The sequence below is a fragment of the Poecilia reticulata genome, chromosome 16, assembly GCF_904066995.2.
Source record: "Poecilia reticulata chromosome 16, P_reticulata-male-v2, whole genome shotgun sequence".
Taxonomy (NCBI): Eukaryota; Metazoa; Chordata; class Actinopteri; order Cyprinodontiformes; family Poeciliidae; genus Poecilia; species Poecilia reticulata.
Window position 1 is genome coordinate 11,660,071 of NC_088845.1, and position 21,717 is coordinate 11,681,787.

The 21,717-nt window shown below is 40.1% G+C and overlaps 2 protein-coding genes across 7 annotated transcripts in view; both read right to left on the reverse strand.

Annotated features, from left to right (window-relative positions):
* Positions 1-15,072, reverse strand: part of tmem145 (transmembrane protein 145) — a 58,328-nt gene extending 43,256 nt beyond the window's left edge. The window contains exon 1 of the mRNA XM_008431259.3: positions 14,835-15,072. Coding sequence (XP_008429481.1) covers positions 14,835-14,945 — 111 coding nt within the window. The 5' untranslated portion in view covers positions 14,946-15,072. The remainder of the gene's footprint in view (positions 1-14,834) is intronic.
* A 1,096-nt stretch (positions 15,073-16,168) lies between these two features.
* Positions 16,169-21,717, reverse strand: part of lipeb (lipase, hormone-sensitive b) — a 32,146-nt gene continuing 26,597 nt past the window's right edge. For all 6 annotated transcript variants that reach the window (XM_008431263.3, XM_008431264.3, XM_017309647.2 and 3 more), the window contains 2 exons: positions 21,212-21,478; positions 16,169-20,829 (listed from right to left, as the gene is read on the reverse strand). In XM_008431263.3, the coding sequence (XP_008429485.1) occupies positions 20,425-20,829; positions 21,212-21,478 (672 nt within the window). In that variant the 3' untranslated portion in view covers positions 16,169-20,424. The remainder of the gene's footprint in view (positions 20,830-21,211; positions 21,479-21,717) is intronic.

A 21,717-nucleotide genomic window follows, 5' to 3' on the forward strand; every position in this document is an offset into this window, starting at 1 on the left:
CCAGATAAATGTTATTACTCCAGGTACAACCTTGCTTATAGTAATGAGAAATGGATCATGACTAAAGGAATGAGATCCTGAATACAAGTGGCTTCAATCAGCTTCGTCTGGAGGGTAAACAAGCTCGGAGTTAGAGTCACGGTAAGGAGGTCCGCCTTAAGCTGGACACCTGAGATGGAGTAACTGCTCCTCTATATCAAAAACAGTCAGTTGAGGTTGTGGGGGTATCTGGTCAGGATGCCTCGTTGACACCTGCTTTTTAGAGGAACAAAATGGAGGGCCTAGTCCACTCTGGCCAGCTTCATCTCCGTCAGCAGATCCTGCACAGCTCTTCTCCATTGTGGGTTCTCATTTCTAGGGTAGTACAAGCCCAGCCCAGAAGCGTACTGTGCAGAAGTGAATTGACAGACAGTTGACTGCATTCACTGATTGGCCCATGTTTAACATCATTGCAAATTCCAAACAATATTTCTGATATACTATTGGACCAATGGACATGTCATCTGCTATCACAAAGCTGCACAGTGTGGTGAAGGAGCGTAATTATAAGATTAATCACAAGAAGTTCACCAGAAGCACATGCATTAACTTTTGGAGCAGAGTAACGGTGATTTTGCAGCCCTGCAAGCAGATCGTCTGTCTGAAGAACGAGACAGCAATGAGGAAGAGAGAAGCGGTTGCTGCTGTGGTCAGCGTTCTGTCAGTGATACAGTTTTGTGTTGCTGGTGTGAAACTCCAGAACTACATAATATTAATTTGGTATTGGAATTTTTTTAAATGAAGTTCATGTTTGGATATTGTCTTACTGTAAATCATTTGACTGCATTACCTAAATCCAAAAGGTTGCACATGTTTAAAAAATAAAGTGCCAGGAAATAGACCAGTGGTTCTTAACCTGGGTTCGATCGAACCCCAGGGGTTCGATGAGTCGGTCTCAGGGGTTCGGCGGAGCCTGTGCTGCGGAAGTAAAGACACACTTGTGTAAAGTCGTGATGACGCGCCCCGCTTTGCCATCACTTGCTGCAGAGGATCACGTTACATTGCTTAGCCAATCAGTGCTGCGGAGGAGCACTGATTGAACGAGCTCCACTCTCAGCATGGATTTGAACTTGTGTCTTTATTTACTTCAGCAAAGCTCACCATTTTTATCAAATTCTGTAGCCTTTGGTGTACTTCTAAATCTGCTCCATAGTTGCATCTTTTTGGGCTTTCTACTGCCTCTAGTGGCGTGGGGGTGGTAACACAATTAATATAATTACTTTACTAAATCAGAATACCGCAAAGTCTTATTTATTATTAATGTTTCATTATCTTAAGAATGTAGAGCTAATTAAATTATCTAAACAAGACCTTAAAGTGGTTCCAATTTCTCTCGATGGCCAACCTGTTGAAACTGTGGCAAATTTCAAATACCTTTGGTCGTTCCTGGACAGTCAGCTCAATTTTGCTGAAAACACTGACTATATTTTGAAGAACTGTTCTCAGAGACTCTACCTTTTAAGACTTAGTGATCTTCTTAAAGTGACAAAACTAGACTCTAGTTGGGTCACCCATATGTCTTGAATTTGGAAAAAAAAACAAAAACATTTTATCACGAAAGAAGGGTTCAGTGAATGCGCATATGAATCTGATGGGTTCGGTACCTCAAAAAAGGTTAAGAACCACTGATATAGACATACTTATATGTATAACAAAACAAATATATGTATTTATTTTGTTAACTTAATGGTTTTTATTATATTTGGATGTGCGGTGAATTTAAATAAGACAAAATGAAATATCTGGGGGTTTTTAGTCCATCCATCCATCCATCCATCCATCCATTTTCTGTACACCCTTGTCCCTTAGTGGGGTCGGGAGGGTTGCTGGTGCCTAACTCCAGCTAATGTTCCGGGTGAGAGGCGGGGTCACCCTGGACAAGTCACCAGTCTATCGCAGGGTTTTTAGTCCATCAAAACCAAAACGGAAAAAGTTTCTCCGTTGCTGAGTGTCACTGCAAACTTCATCAGAGAGTCGTCCACAACCGCTGCACATTCGCATCCCGCCCACATTCCCATATGCACACCCACATGGAGGAATGGAACCGTAATGGAGACGCTCAGAACTGGTGTTGAACCAAACTCCACATTAACTGGCTAGAGAGAATCAACAATGGAGAAGCAGCTTTTGTTTCTAGACAGGAGTGACTTGGAAAGTTCCAGTTGAGGCGTGCATGACCTTTGCCCCTGCAGTCCAATCTCAGATAAGTGAGTCGATGGAGGTATAACTGGGTAGTGTTACATTCTATCCGTGCATATCTCATCTGTCTCCTGCAAATTGTTGGATATATTAAAAAACTTTTCATGTTTATTCTGAAATTGAAAAATAATTTAAAGAAAGCCTTTTTATTCACAGTCACACAGAAGAAACTGCAGCATATTTTTACCTTAACGATCCGCTTCCTTAATAAAAGAGAGATTCTGGTCCACTCCTATGAACTTTGAATCAGAGAACGACCAACAAAACACCTCCTACACCATTATACTGCAATTACCTCCTTCCAGCGTTCTCCCCTATATAAACAAGCCCTGTAATTTCTGTGCTGAGAAATAAAGTGCAACTAGAGCAACATAACATAGCCAGCTCCGCTGCCTCCATATATCACTACAAACAGAACCGCAGCCATATTTCAGCTACTGCCAGCCAACTCCAGCGCCTGGAGCTGCTGGGTTATAAATTCAAGGGAAAAGCCAGGGACTCATGCCGACCTCGGAGCATCGTCTGTAAGGCGACGCTTAAGGCTGTAGCCATGACAGCAGAGGGAAGAACTGACCCAGAGATGAATCCCTGCAGTGAGCCGAAAGGGGTTGTCAAGGTTGAGGTGGTGGAATGGAGGAGGGGGCGGGGGCGTATCATTTAACACACCACAGGCTGGGGCTATGAAAGACCCCTTTGTTAGGGAAACAAACACAAAGAATTAGCGACAAACATCTGTCAGCCAAACAGAGGCGCTTTTCACAGGTCTGAAATATGCAAGCCCACCACCATCCAAACACAGTTAATTCACTCTCCTTTTGCCTCACTCTTCAACTCCAATATACCTTCATTTACAGCTGCCATAGAAACCTCAAAGGACATACCTTCATCTACAACAAATATCAATTTTTATTCCGTCCTGCTCTTTTCCATTTGCGCTCCAGTGTTTTTCAACTCAATTCCACATGCTTCTGACAATGATGTTCAAAGCAGTAAATTAGTTTGACTTTGTTCCAATATGAGCAAATTCTCTGTGCTTTTCACACATACAAATAAGGCAAAACGGTGCCACTTGAGCGGTGAATACACACATTTATAAACTGAAAGCAGAGGAATCAACTGGTTATTATCCTCATTCATAATTAATCGCAATGGCTTAAAAAACAGCAAATCCGTGGCTAAAATCACAACTGTCTGGCTAACCTTTTCTCAATTGAAACGGACGCTTATTAATTGAAAATACAAAATTTGATATGAATTCAGTAGCCGCTGTTGAATGACAGAATTGTTTCTGTTGCTTTCAAAATGAAATGGATGGAGGCATTAACGAAAAGAGAAAGAAAGATACATAAAACTTTGAGAAAAAAAAAATCTGTTGGAAATTTCAGTCCCTGGATGTAGTCTTTAATATGCAGCCAGAGGAGCCACTACTCTTCAAGAAAGGCTTTGAACAGGATTTTGGAACCTAGCTGCAAGGATTTGCTCCCTTTCCGCTGCAGGGGCTTTAGAGAGGTCAGGTGCTGATGTCAGGCGATAAGGCCCTGCTTTCAATTCGGCCTTCCACTTCCTCCCAGAAGGTATTTGATGGGGTTGAGGTCAGGTTCTGTGCACACCAGTTAAGTGTTTCTAAAACAAACTCAAAGAGCTTTCTGTTTTGGACATGGCGTTATGTACTGGGAACTGACAAAAGAAAAAGGCCCCCTCCAGTTGTTTCTTTGCTGTTGAGGATTGGATGTATAACTTTTTCCAAAGAAAACATGAGCTAAAATTATAACACAAACCATAAAAAGAACAGTTTCCCAAATATGAGGATTTGTACACTTTTAGGTTTCACACTGTCGGTCTTAGAAAGCATGCAGTTTGATGGTGACACTAAGGCTTGAGGAAATTTTATGCACATTTATTAAGAAAGCAGAGCTGATTATAAAAATGTTTTAAAAGGCAAACCTCCCTAAGACATTAATCCATATTTGCTGTCCTGATCAAAGCCTTGGAAAAGCTGCTCGATGTAGTTCAGGTATTTTCTGGCTGAAACGGCTCACATGAGCCGTTTTAGTTCATCTGAGCTGAGCTGTTTACATGAAATGTAAAACATCTTGAAAACCCAGCATTTTTGTTAGATAACTGAGGTATAATGATTATGTTGAATTGTTTATTTATTTGTATGGGACAAATCCTGCATGTTGTTCAGAGTGTGCAGCCGTCTTAAACTGGAAATGATTGTGTTATGGGTGTGTATCCCTAGAAACAGGACAATGATGGTACGGTTGTAGGCCAAACCAATGGCAATACTGATCAGAAATTAAATCAGTTAACAAGGTGTGGTTTATTGATGAATGATTATACCACAATTTGCTACAGATTACACTGGTTTTACATGTGTAGTTTTACAAACTGACAGGATAACATAAACATTAGAACATGAGCAGGCAGGATTCAAATTTTGGAAAATTAGCCTGATATGCATGGATGAAGGTCAGAGCTCAATATTTAATATGACTAATGCAGCCTTGAAAATATGGAGGTGAAATATTCCATTAGGGCTGAGACCAGAAGATGGTCAAAGCCATCAGTGGTGTCCTCTGCTGGGGCTTGATGCCTTGTGACCCAGCATGACTCCATCTATGAGCTCTGCTGGTAATTAAGCAATGAGTACGTCCTCAACCCTGATGGTGCTAAGAAGGGCATCACTGCTGATCAACAAAGAGGGCTAAATGAAACAGGAAGTGTGTGAAATGCAACAGGATAAATAAAATAATTTAAGAGTTGTGAGAACTATGCTGCTGTACTTTTAGGGGTGTGCATATTTCTGCTTTTATGGAAATGTTTTGCTATTAAAGAAATTACTTGCTTCTAGACATAACATTTTACCTCATTCAGTTTATTGTGTGTTTTTCTTCATTTGATTATTTTTTTTAATCTGTGACTTGAAATATTCTACAATGGCATGATGAGAAAAACTCTATTGTTGTGATTTTTTTTCATGATTAAAGTCACTGATCACTTTTACAAACAGAATCTAAAATATGAACCAGATACAGTTTTACTATAAAATAAATATTTTTGCTACTCAATCCTAATTCTTGTCCTGTTTGTAATCATTGAGGCTCCTCTGACTGTGGGTCAAAATGCATTTCTCTGGCAGATATAAGGAGATCCTTACATCTCAGCAGTTCCAGTGTTCAGATGGCACATTTTTACAACTTTAAACATTGTTTAAATTTCATTTGGCACATTTAAAAAAAAAACTATCAATAGGAGCTTAGTTTATCATAAAGGTTGCCAATTGTTTGTCTCCAACAGTTTTCTTTAGTATATTTTAAGTGGATTTAAAGCTATAAGTCAGACTCTTTTGTAAGATCAGCCAAATTATGTTTAGAGTAGTGAGCTACAGAACATGTCATGATCAGGTTTCTTATTTTGTTGTAAATTGTTAGTTGACCAAAGATAAAATCCCCAAAACAGGGCTCCATGCACAAGTACCTCTGGTGGCATCGCATAAAGAAACATTTTTCAAAGTAGACCCATTTGTAATTTTAATAATTTCCCCTCTTTATTTGAAGTCCTTAAATCAAATGTCTCCATCAAAACATGTTGGATGTAGATACATGTTTCAGTCAAAACACTGAATGGATTTCAGTAATGTATGAGCCCAATAACTCACAGGGAAGGGGCATTTTGTAAAAAAAATACTGCAGTAGAAAGGAACAATTAAATTCATGACCAAAGATCTTCATTGAGACAGATATAGTCTGGGTAGTTCCTCCTATTAAAGTCCCAAAGATTTTTCTTGCAGAACTGTTGCATCACCTGCTGCTTCTGCAGAAAATAATTGCCAGGGAGACAAACAGGGGTCATGGAGTCAACCTCTGGCATAACAACATAAGGCTGGACCTTGTGCAGCTGAAATGGTTTAGTATCAATGTCAAAATGTCTCAGAAGTAGCTCTTCTTCTGCCACAGTGTGTTCAAATATTAACTATATGCTCGATTCTTGTGCATCTTGTAAACTCATGTGCCTAAATACAGAATTAGAAGAATTAGTTGGGTTTTACTCTCCAGAGTTCTTCCTCAAAATATATTTTCTGAACTGCTGCAGCAGAAACCCATCCTTCATAATGGGAGGTTGGTAGGTTATTGCTATTGTACACTAAATAATAAAAAATATACACTACTCTATGATGTCTTTAATAGCCGACATAGGAATGTTCAAAAACAAGAATGCACTAACCTGAAAAAAGACAGACTTATGGAAGTATATCAGCTACTCAATGCAAGGATATTTAAAGCAAATAACGAAAAGTATGAATTTTATTAAATCAGTAGCTACTTTAATTGTGATTGAATAAACGGAAATATAAGTTACTACATCTACTATATGCAACAGCTTCTGCAGACATATTTGACAGTTATTTAGATCTCCTTTCAAGTAAAAATGTAAATCATTCTCTCATCTCAGCATCATGACCGGCATTTTTTTTTTACTATTTTCAGACATTATATACACAAAGCAATCAATCACTAGCACAATGAATTTAGTTAATAGATGGACAAAATAATTATAAGTTGCAGCCCTGGATAATCAAAGCTTCACATATTTGGCTTGTTTGTTATAAAAGCAGACAGTTGAATCTGAGGAAGTCATGTCAAGCTTCTGTTTTATTTACTGGCTTTCAGAGCAGTTATCACAGCGGTTCTGTAATTCCACAATCGCCAACAGCTAAAATAAGCAGCAATAGTTAGCCTAGCATAGTTCAGTGTCACAGGAGAGCAGCAACAGGGAATGAGGTGTCTACTTTAATCCCTTTTTAGTCCTCCTATTTCCCCAAGGCCACTGCATTGTGATGCAGAGTCACTCAGCCACCTCTCAAATTGTGCGAGTGTGTGTATGTGTGTATGCACACCTCATTAATCAAGTCCTATGCCTTGATGCAGTATCTGGTCAATTCAGCATCTCCCAGCTTCTGTTTCCCTTTAATTTTTGGTTGAGTCCTCACAGTTTCCATCCTCTCATCTCCATAGATTTCTGTCTTTTTTTTCCTCCTCTTTCTCCCAAGATCCATGTTTGCTTGCTAAGCCTCATTAACAATTAATTACCAGTCAGCTAGTCAAGTCACCCCTGGACCGCTGGGCCTCTCAATGATTCATTAGTCAGGGCTACACAACGTGGCACAGTATAAACACACACACACAAAAACGCAGAAGTTTGATGCCTTTTCTTTCAGTTGTTGGGGGTGGTGGTGTGTCGACAGACTTTTGGGGGACACATGAACACACATACACACACAAACACATAATAGCAAGCATATGGAAACACCTCACATGCGTGAACACATCCAGCATCACCTGTATCTAATCACAATGTCCTCATTAAAAAGAGATGAAGGAAAACTGATTGAGTCATGCATACAAGAGGTTCCTGAAAAGTACTTCAAAGTCAAACTAAAAAGACTTTGTTGTGTCTTCTAAAGTTCACTTTGGGAAATCTAAAGAGTTCAGAACTGAAAAGTGAAATTATTTAAATCAAGCTAAAACAAAAGCCTTTTTTCTGTTCTATGTCATTCTATTATCACCTTTAATTCTGACAAAATTCAACAATGAATAACTGTTAGTTCATTAACCTTCATTCCCCTTTTCCTTTCTCCTCACAGGTTGGGAGGTGTCGACTTCAGGAAGTCGAAAGGCCCACTGAGCAGAGCAACGCTGATGAATCTGGGTGCCAAACTTTTAAATTAGAAAGAGAACTTTCAAGGGCACTCGCTCATTTTCATTTATTTCCAAAGGAGTTTCCAGCCACTTCTGGCCCAATCCAAAGATGGTCATTAACTGGGCAGCCAAAAAAAAAATGTTTCAATGTGCCTGCAGCCAATTTCTTCACTCCGGTAATATTCAGCAGGAGTCCAGAAGTTCAAGACTGAAACAGAAATATCCGACCCGGGGGGCACTTACTTTTAATTAGTACATTTTTAAAATGAAAAAAAAAATAACTGCAAGTCATTTTATGAGATAGCTCCATAATCACTTTTATTTGTACTATACTCCACTTCTGCATTGTTTGAAATTGTTGAATTAAATTACTTTATTCTGTTTTTCTTTCCATAGAAAGTATTCCTGGCCCTGTGCAATTATGCTGTAGTGTTCATTCTCATGGATGGATCCACTGGCCATATGTTGTCCTAAAAAAAGAAAGTACTTCAGATTGAATTAAGTCCTTGCCAGAGAAATTGCTCCCATTATACTATTTTCTTTCTGTTTCCATTGAAAGTACTTCTGACCCAGTGATTCGATCGACTCATTTTGGAGATATTAATACCTTTAACTATGTGAACTCTTTTGCTCTTTTGTTCTCAGAGAAAGAAAGCCTGGACCAGTCCTTTTAAGTTTCAAATTGTCTTTAACTTTTGATAAGTAACTGATAAAGCCATTGTTATTAATTAGGTATATGTTTTGGTGGATGCTTAGGGAGTATACTCCTGGCCACGTCCTTCTGTATTTATCTGTCTCTTTCATTAACAGCATAATTAACAGTCATTTTTATCCCATTAAATATAGGCTATTGCTTTGTTTTTCACGTTTTCCTTTTTTGGTACAGTGCCTTGAGATGACAGACATTAGCTGTAAGTGAGTGCCATGAATAGAATTAGCAAAAGTAAACCTGAATGAATTGCAGTAACTAAGATTAAAACATGAATTAATTATTTTAAATTAACTTTTTAATGAAGAAAATTTTAAATGAATAGCTCATGATTAAGTTATACTATACACACATAATTTATGCTCAGTGTGTTTACATAGTATTTGGACTGATGTTGAAAAAAAATTTCTGACTGATTAGAACTTTTATTAATTATTATTTGCATGTAATCTACATAAGAAAAATAAAACGGTATTCCTGAAATAATTTAATATCTTACACCATAGTCTATTGACAGCCCAGGTCAACCAAAAGTCACAGAAAATCCTTACTTAAGTTAATGTTTGCCGCTGTTCACTTAAAATACACACTTCAATGACACAGCGCCTAACAGAGTGTAGATTTACTGGCTTGCTCAGTGGTCCTTTGCTTCTGCTGAATGTTGGAGGAGGACAAAGTTAATTCACTTCCCTAATTTTCCCAGCTGGTTTCAACCCAGCGTCCTTCCTCTGCCCTTAAATCTGGTGAACCACAACCCTCTCAAAGGGATGTTTTATCAGCGCGTCCACACACTGAGAGACACTTAGGCTAATTGTGAACATCAACCTGCCCACAGAAAGCGGTTGACCATTCTTCTGCACCAGCAGCTTTGGATAGCTGTGTTTGTGGCTTACTGTAATTTCTGCAGCCAGGTAGCAATTTTTAGCAGTTCATCAATCCCAGTGTGGTAATTTTCCTTGGTCAGTTTACAGCACAGCAAACTTTGCCTTCACTTGTGCAGACGCTGATAAAGTTGCAGGGTAGAAAGACTCAAGCAGAACTTAAACTTTAAATACATTTGAGAGAAGAGAATTTAGAGGGAGACCTTGAAGCAGGAATGCACCACTAAAGTTGATGAGGCGTTAAACTACATGGATTCACATTGCTGTGCATTCAAGACTTCAGAGGACAGTGACGAACATTTGTTTCTTAAAAGACAAATCCTCTGGAGTCTTCTTCTGTCTCTTCCAAACTTTTTCAAGGATCTAAGCTTAGCTCTTAACAGAACTACCCACTGGAAACCTTGATAATACCCAACCTTTAGAAAAGGGAGACAGCTCTCTTACCCTGCAGCAAACAGGGCCAGAGGGAAAGAAGTAGGAGTAGCAGTCCCTATGATTTTTTTTTTGTTTTGCTTCAATCGTAAGCAAAAGCTAATTTTTCAACATAGTTGAGGAGTTGCATATAAATGAATAGCTTCTCCACTTGTGACGTGTTCCTAAAATCAAACTTTATAAATAAATGCTGATTTCTGCAAAGTGATGAGTGAAGAATAAATACAAAGCATCTGTATGTCAAGAGTATTTTAGTGTATATCTAGCATTAGCACAACTTTAATATTAAATAAAGATTTGTACTATTATTTTAACTACAATGAAAAATATATATTTAGGGGGGGGGGAATATATTTTGCATTGAGACTACTGCCTCAGTGCATAAATAGACTGTTCAGTGAGAGTTGGAGAGTGCAAAGAAAATGACAGCAACTTTGCTGAACTCAAATTAGCCTTCCTGTTATCTGCTCTTTCCATCTTACAATGTCAATGTCACATGTCATAGAAAATACACTTCCATTTTAAATACTGTCTGACATTTCTCTGAAAATATATTTTCTAACACCTTACTAATTCAGAAAAAAAATCACATTCACACTCAGCACCAGCTTCTACATTGAAGAGTGGTGTAGTGCTAAGTGGTGCTTATGCATGGTATATTGACTCATTTGAAAAAGATTCGATTTTTTTCAGTGTCCAATTGCTAGGAAGTGTCATTCAGGCAGAAAATTGGTCCATTCTAGTCACCAGCCATGGATTTCTTTTTTATTTATGAGCCAAATAATATTAAAGGTTGAACAATTTGTGAAGTGGCTTGAATGATTTCAAGTCAAAAAGCGATTGAGGTGAAATTGTTGACTCTGCATGTGCCTTGACAGACTTCCACCATCATTCACAGAGGAGAAATTAAGTTCTCTTTAAAAGCTGCTGACATGTTGTTATAAAGGAATCATGAGTTGGTAAACGCTCTCTCTCTCTCTCTCTCTGTCCATTCGTCCGTCTCTCCTTACGAATGCCAGCCAGTGCACAGACATGAGAAATTCTGTTATTGAGTCTATTAAAAACAGAATCTATTAAAAACTGTTTCTATATTACCAGAAAATAGCAAAGCTGAAAGCCAGCGACTGTGGAGAACAAAAAGCAATTTAAATATTGATTCAAGGTACATATTCTTTCTTTCCCTCCAGATAAACCTTGTCACAAATTTTACAGGCAGCGGGACCCGTGTAGCAAAGAGCACTGTCATCTAATCAGTTGCTTGGCATTTCAACATGCCTGCGTCTTTCAGCTACAAAAACTCTGAAACCCAAACACAAAGGAAGTGCCTTGTAAGGCAGCTCCACTCTTCTCTGCGATTGTGTGAATGAGTGACAGAAAACCCTTTCTGCAGTGAGTTGCGGAACCTAACGAAGGTTAAAAGGGTTTGGCTAAGTGCATACCATTTACCTCCCACTCAGCAAAGACATGCTATTTGGTCTTTTTTTCTGGAGTTTTTCTTATAAAATAAATGGAAGGGGAAGCCTCACAGGTGTGGAATGGTAATGATACACTGCAACATTGAGAGGGTGCATTTGTTGCATTTGATGCTATGCTGACGCGTCAGAGTAGAGCTGGACAACACATCGAATCCAGTCCAGTTCTAAATGACTGCTTGGATGCATTTTTTGGTAAACTGTTACATTTTAGGAGTCGATGCGTCAAAATTCTGGTTGCCAAGAATATGTTGGTCTGCTTGGATGGACCGTCACTGTTTTATACATCTCGGTAAACAGCACATTGTAATTATGGAATAAAGAGAAAATAGTATTTAATCCTAAAATTTAACAATCTCAGTGTCATGTTTCCCACTGGATTTCAATCTAGAAATCAATTTTCATACAATCAGGCCAATAATTAAAAACTACTGGGACGGTGATAAAAAAAAAAAAAAGAAACAAAAAAAAAAAAGTCGGTGGACAGAAGTCAAGTTTATCTTGCCAACACACAAAGTGAGAAGGGCAAATTAAAGAAAAATCTCCAAAGCACAGCAATATTTTTCTGAGAGATTATGCTACTGCAATAAACAAGAAAAATATTTCAAGGCTGTTCACGCAGTTTTACTCCGGGTGCTAACAGAAGCAATGAGCTCTGAGTCAAATATTTTTATTCTGTAGATAACCTCCTGAATACTGCAACAACAGTATATAAATAAATCATAATTAATGCTTCCTGCTCAAAATTCTCTTATCAGCAGGAGTCTCTGTGATGTACGACAATGGAGAAATCAGAAGCAGCAAAGCACATTCTGCCAAATGAAGCTTCTCTGCAGGGCTTAAAACGGACAGATTTCAGTAAATAAAAACATAAATATTATGTACGATATGCACAAATATAAATCCAATTAATTAAAATTAATGTGTCTTTTTTTACGAAAAGCTAAGATCTGTGGGATTTTATAATAAATACTGTCCATTTGTAGTCAGGCACATCCAGACCATTTTACCAACTTAAAATTTTTACTGCAGAGTTCTGGAAGAGTAGATGGCTGTTGTTTTATTGAGGAACTAAACAATTGCCCTCACTCAAACACACGCGCACGCACACGTACACGCACACACACACACACACACACACACACACACACACACACACACACGCACGCACGCACGCACGCACGCACGCACGCACGCACATGCACGCGCGCACGCACATGCACGCACGCGCAGTCTTGGAAGTTGCCCAGTGCTGCCTTCTGCCGCATGACCACCGTGCTGCACCACTGGAGCAGGTGCAGATTCAGTCGGTGTTCAAGGGCATGTCAACAGCTGTGGTGTTTGGATAAACGGCTCTTTCTTTGTTTATCTGTTCAGATGTCTGTCACCGTCCAGGGGATTCAAACTGGTCGGATCAATCTCACAGCTGGTCTGATTTTCAGGTTTATTAAAGTAAAGAGATCAGGCAATCTGATGTCAGGGACAAAATAATCAGAGCATGTAGGTGCAACTTAGTAGGTCATTAGGACAGACAAAACTGGTGCTTTGGGGATGACTCTAATGTAAAGATGTACGGAGAAATTAACTATTGTTTAGTTTGAGAGACTGACAGGTAGCTGCCAGGCCAGAAACCACAAAATCTAATCTTCTTCTAATCAGTGAACAACTAAAACCCGCACATTACCACGTCAAAGTAACAACAGCACTCTTTCTTGTTCAATTTGTTACTCGAGGAAGAGGACTAAAAGTTAGATAAAAAAGGATGTAGTAAGCTATTTAAATGGTTCATTCATGGTGCAAGGAAGTGAGAGAAAGCAAGACTTTAAGTGGAAAAGACGCCAGGACGGTTCAGAGGAATACCACAAAGTTGTACTTTTTTTCTCCTGCTAGGGGACCAGATTTCGAAAATGCATTATTAAAGTTATCTTTGCCAAATTACAATAGAAGATGCCAAATTACAATAGAAGATGCAAAAGAGAGTCTGAAATGTCAACTTCCTTATTATTTTGTCTTTTTGACATAGAAATTTAAACCGAGTTACATTTCATGTATTAATTTTCGAGGATAATTTGTAAAACTATCCTCATCACTTGCTCAGAATTCTGCACAAAAATTCTGATTAATGCAACCATACTCGCAACACAAATGCCAGTCAACAGCCAATTCAGTATCACATTGTCTGTGCCACATAGTGGAAAAACATCACTTAAAATAATACTGCATCTGAAACAGTTAGTCCACTAATCACCATGTGTCTGTTTTTCAATACAGGATTAATCCTTCAGGGTTGCAGTGGTGCTGGTGCCTCAGAATCAAGCAATGAACAAGAGACAAGGTACACAGAAGACAGACAGAAGAGAATCCAACCTTGCTTGGTTAAAAAAAAAAAAAAAAAAGAGAAAACTCATAGAGTTTCTTTCTGCATTTCCCAAGAGCTTCCTGCAGGAGCCATCACTTGAGGAAAACGGACACATTCCAGCCCCGTCCTCTGAAAATATAAAAGTCGACCTGTAGCACCGACAGTTAAATTTATGATTCCACTAAAAATGTGTTTGTAAACATCACATTTATAAAAGCTATTAAGTAAATTGTGGCGGTAGATGTAATTAAAATATCATACCTATAGAACTTTCTGAATTATACTGAATCATTACTGAAAGAAGAATACAAACTAAATTTTCTGCAACATAATGAAACATGCTGCCAAAGAGCGAGAGAGAGCAAGACTTCCAGCAGAGTACAGTGTTTGTGTTTCACTTTAGACTTATACATGCTGTTGATTTCACTGACTGAACGAGCATTTTTTTTCTCATAAATTAAAACTACAAGTTCTATGAACCACATTACTATGGCAATGAGGAGTGATGGTTAATTATGAACAACTTGAGCCCAACAAAGCGGTAGAGTGCAGGATAATAAGGACAGGAATTACAAAGTAATAGCTGCTCAGCCACAGTTCTATGTGATGCTGATCTGTGCGACAACAGACCTCAGACCCTGGACCAGGCGTTAGTTTCTGAGGTTCAACACAAACCAAAAGCTGCGCGCAAGCACAGATATGACGCACACCTGTGACGGGTCATCTAATCAATTTAAAGACCAGGAGAGGGTTTCCTAACGTGGAGGCGCTAATTAAAGACAGGCAGACACTGCTGGACCTGAGGGACGTCGCTTACTGGGACCCCGTATACTGTCACAATGAGGCTAAAATATACGCCACATCCGCAGACAGCGCGCAGAGGCTCGACAGAGGAGCCGAGTGTGTTTCCAGCGACAGCTACTGAGAGAGAAGAGGGAACTTGGGCGTAAAATGTAGCACAGTCCAGCTCAGTGACACCTGCATTAAAGTCTAATCAGTCCCTGTCAGCAGCGCACGGAGAAACAAAAATTCTGCCCTCACCTCTTTGGTGTTGACGATGCCTTTGACGTATTTTCCGAAGACCGAATCCACGCAGAGGACAGTGGACAGCACGGCCAGCCACAGGAGTCTCTCCCCGACCCTCACCTCCATCTTTCTCTCTCCCCCGCAGCCGCTCGTCTGCTCTCACAGCTCCCCGAAAAGCCTGCCTCCGTCTCGGGAGCGCGCACGGAGCAGCAGCGCAGAAGGAGGAGAGGGAGAGGAGAGAGGCGCGTCCTCGCAGGTCACCCCCCCGCCCCCCTCCAGCTGTTGAAGATGGATGGATGGTTATGTGCGTCTGTGTGTGTTTGTGGTGGTGGAGGGAGTTGGGTACCGAGCGCGCGCGCGGTTCCGCTCGTGCTTCGGCCATGCGACACGTCCACGCAGTGAAAATGCCATCCTTGATTGCAATCATGTTTTCATCTCAGGTCACACGCTACTAATGAAGTAGTTCTTGGGCAGATGATGCCTGGCCTCCCGCTGCAGAAGTGATTAGATCACTGATCAGGACGCAGAGGATGAAAATCTTCTTTTCCTACATTGTGTCTGAAGTAAAACATGATTCATATTCAACTGTAAAATCAAACTATTTTGGTGTCACTGGTGTCACAAAAAGGTCCGTCAGTAAGTGCAAATGCCAGTTGTTCGCAAAATTACATGAATGCGTTTTCTATATTTCAAGTATTTAAAGGGAAAAAAAATATGAATATATTTTACAGTTCTTATACGTTTTTGGCAAAACTGACTTGGAAGTATTCAGTCCCGCTGAGCTGTCACGCATTGAATTTTATGTGAGACCATCTGAAAGTAGTTCAGAATTGTGAAGTGGATGAAAAATGTTACATAATTTTCAATTTTTGTCCCCGAGTAGGAATAGTGAAGCCGGTCAGTTGATTGGATGATGAATAATCCAGAAACCCTGTTAAAGACTGCAGGATCCAAGACTGGGGCTGACATTCACCTTTTACCATGCGTTTTTGTCCCCCCCCTCCCACTCTTTCCATTTAGTCTGACTGAATGGGAGCGACTTTGCAAGTAAGAATGGACCATCTTTATTTATTCAACGTTGGACACTTACCAAAAGAACTGCAGTTATGATTGCTTTTGTCTTTTACACATGACAGATCTTTTATGCAGACAACCATTTTATTTTCATTTCATAGTTCTGTGGTTCCCAGTATTGGGCCGGTGAATGAAACCAACAAAATATGTGAAACAAAAAAAAAAAAAAAAAAATCTGCAATGTTTTCTCAAAGAAGCTCACAACTGTCCAGGCAGAAAAATCTGTCTTCATATGTGCATGGACAATGTTCATCAATAAATGTGGACACGGCTGAGGCATTCTTATGGGAGAATATATTTATTTCATTATTTCAATAAAAATCAGCAAAAGAAGAAATTCACCTCATGGTTCGTCACATACATCAATCTGTTATGGAACCTGCAAAGTAAATGCAGTCACAAAATAATCAATCTGATTAACATACATAAAAGTAAAAATATCTACATGAATCATCTATAGTTTACTTTTTTTGTGTGTTATTCACAGGTTTGCACTTGTGGTGTTTCCAACAGAGTAATGTTTAAAGAAAAGATGGTTATACCTTTTCCAGTCTATTGCTTATGTATTAACTTATTTTGTTGAACATTTCCTACAGCTGAAATGATGCAGCACAATTTGCATATGGAGTGCAGACAGGTTATTCTACACACCAGCACCTGCGATGTAATGTTAACAGCTAAAAACATTAAACAGCAAGGAGAGAACATCAATTCCTGGACTGGCTGCCCTCTTTGGTTCTGTACTCCAACCTACTCTTTCCAGCCATCATGAAACATTCCTATGAAGCGATTGAGGTAAATATAATGAACTGTTGCGTTTATAAAAGCAGCCATCAGGTTGAACAGTTAGTGTTTTCATAGATATAAGTTTACATTTTACATGTGAAGCCCAAGTTGGAGGCGACTGAAGAGTATTGCACTATAATAATCGGCATCATCTCACTTCTGACTTCAAGAGCAAAGACTTTGGAAAGAAAAATCCTGAAAAGTAACCACCTATGCAACCTTACCAAACACCACCTGAAGTAAGGATATTGCACTTTGCATTGCACTTGACCAAAAATCAGGATAGGTCTAACAAAATTTTAAGCCAAACAACCATTTGAACATACAAATATGTTTACATTGAACCGCAACAACGTTTATAACCGAATATGAGTCAGCAATACTAAGCATTGCACTGAGATAACAGTTTAAAGCTACAGACACTCCAATTATAAATCCATAGCTTTGCCAGTGCTTGAACCCTAAACGCAGCACTAAACACAGATATGATTCACCTCAGAAGTATTCTGGTCCATCACCTGCTCTCATGAAGCACAACAGATAAGTATTATGAGGCATATGAGGGTCAATACACTGAAGGTGAAAGAGTTTGACACATTTCAACCAACACAGTTCTTCTTGTCCATTTGGAGTGTCGCTCTTAGTTTTGGTAAAGAAGTCTAAGCACATCAAATTACAGACAGAACAATAGGTCCCAATGAGGATTGGCGATACGCAAAGGCTATGAATAGTCCACTGAATTTACAGTGTCATCTATGGATAAAACATGACACAAAGGTCGACTGAATTGTCGATAAGCAGCAAGCAAAACGAACAAACATGTAAAAGCTCAAACTCAGAATAAACCAACTCTGCAGGGAAACTGCAGATTAATAGCAACTATCAAAAACAAGTTCAAACTTCAGCCCCAAACCTGAGAGGCTAAGTGTATTATTCTTTCCGTCAATCTGACTAAAAATATTGCAGTAAGTACTTGAAGCTGACAGAGCAGAGTACGGTCTAATCCTGTAGCATGACTGCAGCCGAAAATCCAGCACTTCTACGGGGGGGAAGGATTTCAGAGTCAGAGCATCAGCTAAATCCTATTCATCAAACAGCATCCTTCTCTGCAGACCTGGCAACCTTTGGTCTGCTACCAGAGCAGTGACAGTCACAGACAGCCACTGTTGGCAACCACATGTGCATTTTTTTTTTTTTAAATCAACACATATATTTCATACTTTTCAGTATGCAATCCATCAACAGAAGGGAACAAAGTAACATCGCCATCCTTTATCCACCGGTACATTTTAAAGTACTTGGATGGCTGTGTATGCAGAAAAGTGTCCTCAAGTAATCAAAAACAGCGACAACCGCAATTGTAGCTGTTAGGGAGTGAAAATATCTGAACCAGTGTGCAAAAATGTGTCAGTGGGGTTTTTTTTTTCGTCTTCCAGCAATTGTTTTTCACAGCAGGGGTTCTCGAGATTTGCCTAAAAGCCTCCGACTTGTTACGGAAAACAAAACAAACAAGCTGTCAGGTCATAAATCCCGAGGCTTGAGAGCGCTCTGGTTGGACACTGAAACCAGCAGAGAAAAATCTGACAACTCGCAAGAAAAACTGTTCCATCGAGTTTAGAATGTGTACGGACAGCTGAGACTTGGACTTTTCTTTAACAGTTCCACTCTTTTGAACTCCGTTTCTTAGCGGGGCTGGGAAGCCAAGCGACTGCTTCCAATCCTGAAATATTAAAATGATTAAAAACACTTCACCCGGCTGAAGAAAATCAAGAACCACGACTTGCAGAGAGAGGGGGCAACAATTTCCTTGAATTTGTTTGTTTTCACTTGAATGCATCTTTGTTCGAGTCTCTGCATTACTAATACAACACTACAAATGCCAAAGGCGGCAGTGAGATGGAACACTGTGTCCGTATTGTAATATTTATCATCCTCTCCTTCTGATAACTCTGCTTTGTTCTGCATAAGCCTAAGTGAAAAGACCAGAGAAGTCAGCAGTTTGGTCTAAAGCAACAAATCTGTCCAGTGCCTCGCTGTCGTATTAACATCTCTGGAACAATTTTGCTTTGTTGTCACCCAACAACCACACATAATTTGGTGACTAGCATATTGTGAAGTGGGAAGAAAATGATACATGGTTTTCAAAATTGTCACAAGTAAAACTCTTAGCATCATGGATGTCTGCTCAACCCGTCATCCAAAAAAACATGGAACGGGAACGACATAATTACACAGTCGTGGATGTTCATCTAAACTAAAATGTCATTATTAATCAGAGGAGCAACCAGGAGGCAGATGGGAACAATGGAGGAGCTGCAACTCAGATGGAACGATGCATTAACAGGACAACTACCTGGCGTGTGCTCCAAAATACCTGGTCTCAGGACGCAAGCTAAACACAGGACAAATTGTAAGAAAACCTGCTAAAGGAAGCAAAAGGCTAAAGATAACACTTCCAGCAGGACAATAAACCTCATCATAAAGCTAAAAGTACAACTGAATAGTTTAGATTCAAATATTTCCATGTATAAGACAGTTTTAAACCTTGAATCTAATTTATTATTTACATTTGTAGTGTTGTTCTGTGAATTCCACTTCGAGCAAAGCTGGTCGAAACATGCTGCGAAAGTCTGGAGTCTTTTGGAAACCATGAATCATTTTCTTTAAACTTCATGATTTTAAGCCGCCTTTCGTCCATCACTTCAAATCCCAACGGGTTACATTATGGTCAACGCATGGCAAAAATATTAAAGTTCAGGGAGTATTAATGCTTTAACTCACCACTCATTTTTGAAACATTCACTATAAAAAAACAAATAAAAAAAACAAACAAAAAACAGCAAAAGCTTATATTAAAATATACGTTTAAAGTTTAAACAAGTTAGAACTCAGGAGTTCATAACCTGACATAAATAATAAAAAACACTCCTGCATAAAGTTCAAAATATGATAAAAAAAAAAAAGTAATTCTCAAGAAAGCAAGTAAATCAATTCCTTTAGCTTGGAGACTTTTGGTTTGTTGTGTTTAGCTTCGTTATTCTATTTGGAGAGAGTCAACACAGTTACGACCCACAAAGTGAGCTATATTGACTCCCAAACAGGCATAATGGAGAAGACAACGTGGAGTTATTTAGTGTGATTTAGAGTGGATTCCTAAAGGACAAGTGGCCACATTGATGCGGATGAAGCGTACAGTGTGTCCACGGCTATCTGATTAGGGCCTGCCGCGGCCCAGATGAATCACCTATTCAGGCGTCGTCGTAGCAGCGCTGCTTGTGCTTTATGTCTGAGCTTCGCCTGCCTAACAGCGACTCCTTTAAGTATGTGTGCTGCTCTGTGTGTGTGCTGCTCTGTGTGTGTGCGTGAGTATTGGTCTTTGATCTGAGAAGCTTTTAAATTATCATCTCATTCTGAAACATGACTGCCTTTTTGTGGGCGTGTTCGTTTTGTCTGCCAGATTTGCGTTGGTGCATAATGGCGCGCAGACGAGTGGTAAGAATTGCGAAGCAGAAGGAGATACATTTCAGCGCTCCACCTCCTTTTATTTATTGTTCAAACACTGAGCATTTTTTTTTCCCCCAGACTGCCCCCCCTCCCACTCCTCTTTCTGTTTTCCTAAGATGCTGCCTTCATTTCTCATTTAGGAGTTGCGCTGCCTACATCAGTCTGACTTTCATTTACTCTCTCTCTCTATTCACTCCTGTGGGTGAACCGCAGCCTCCCCCTCCCCAACCCCAAACCTCATTTAAGCACCGATGCCACCGGCGTCAGTGTTATTTTGGGCTGCCACAGCAACCAAGCCCTCCCCATCAGAGATTTTAGACCCTCTCCCGACAGCTGCCTTTGGGTCGACAATGGGGTCGGGAAGGAGAGCACCGTTTTCTTCAGAAGGTCTCAGTTCCCGCCTGTCAGTCCGCTCCAGCTTGCGGTGCTTGCGTGGCTCCGGGGGCGTGTCCTCCTGGTTGAAGACGGAGCGGATTCGCTCCACGCAGACGTTGGCGGCCTCCCTCGTCTCCCTGGAGAGGTGCGAGAGGCTGAGGAAGCCGTGGGGGAGGTCGTCCACCACGCACAGTGTTACGGGCTGCTCGATGCTCCTCAGACGCTTGGCAAACATCACAGAGTCGTCCAGCATGGGGTCCAACGCACAAGCCTGAGAGGAGGTGGTGGGAGGTGGGATTGGGGGGGGGAAAGAAACGGTGAAAAACAAATTTAAACTCCCTTCAGACATGTCAAGAATCTTAATTACAGGATGAAGAGAGGGAGCTCAAGCAGCCCAGTCTCTTTTGTTCAGGTTTTTTTTTTTTTTTCCAAGTCTCGCTGACTCACTTAAGCCACTTAAAAATCAAGGCTAGTTTCCTCTTCGTCATACAACATCCTCATCAAAAAGAAAGAGCAGGTTGTAACCTCAGCTAAACTGAACATGTCTCGATACTCTTTTGGGGGGTTTTGTTTCCTCTCAAACTCTGATCACTTCTAAAACCCTCATTTTAACACAAAAACAAACTGCTAGACTGTAAAATATGCATTTTTACCACTATGTGTACAGGCGGCAGCCCCTTCAGCATGCTGTCAGGAGCCAGAAGAGGTGAGCAGAAAGGATCCTTGACGACCGGAGAGCTCTGCAGCCTCATTTCAGCGAGCTGCTCCGAGCGCAGCGGCTCAAAGCCCAGAGGGAACTCCCTCGGGTGCGGCAGCTCCGATCCCTCTTCTACGGCCGGGGGCGGGATGGCCACAGAGGACAGGTCGTCGGACACGGAGGGGTCACTGTCCCTGCAGAGAAAGAAACTCACGTCTTCTACCTACAGAGGAGAACAGAACATATTTATCCCATTTTGGTCAGACAGCTCAGAGGTCATAGAAAAACTGAAGAGGGTTTGCATTTTTTTTGTCTCTTTTTTTTTTTTTTTTGCAAGGAGGCAGTACTTTGTCCTTGTGAAAATAGAAAAGCATTGGCAAAGTGCCTGAGTCCAGGCTGAAAAAAATCTGATTTGAAGGAGAGAAAGATTTTTTAATGTCTCACATTAATACAAGCTTTTTT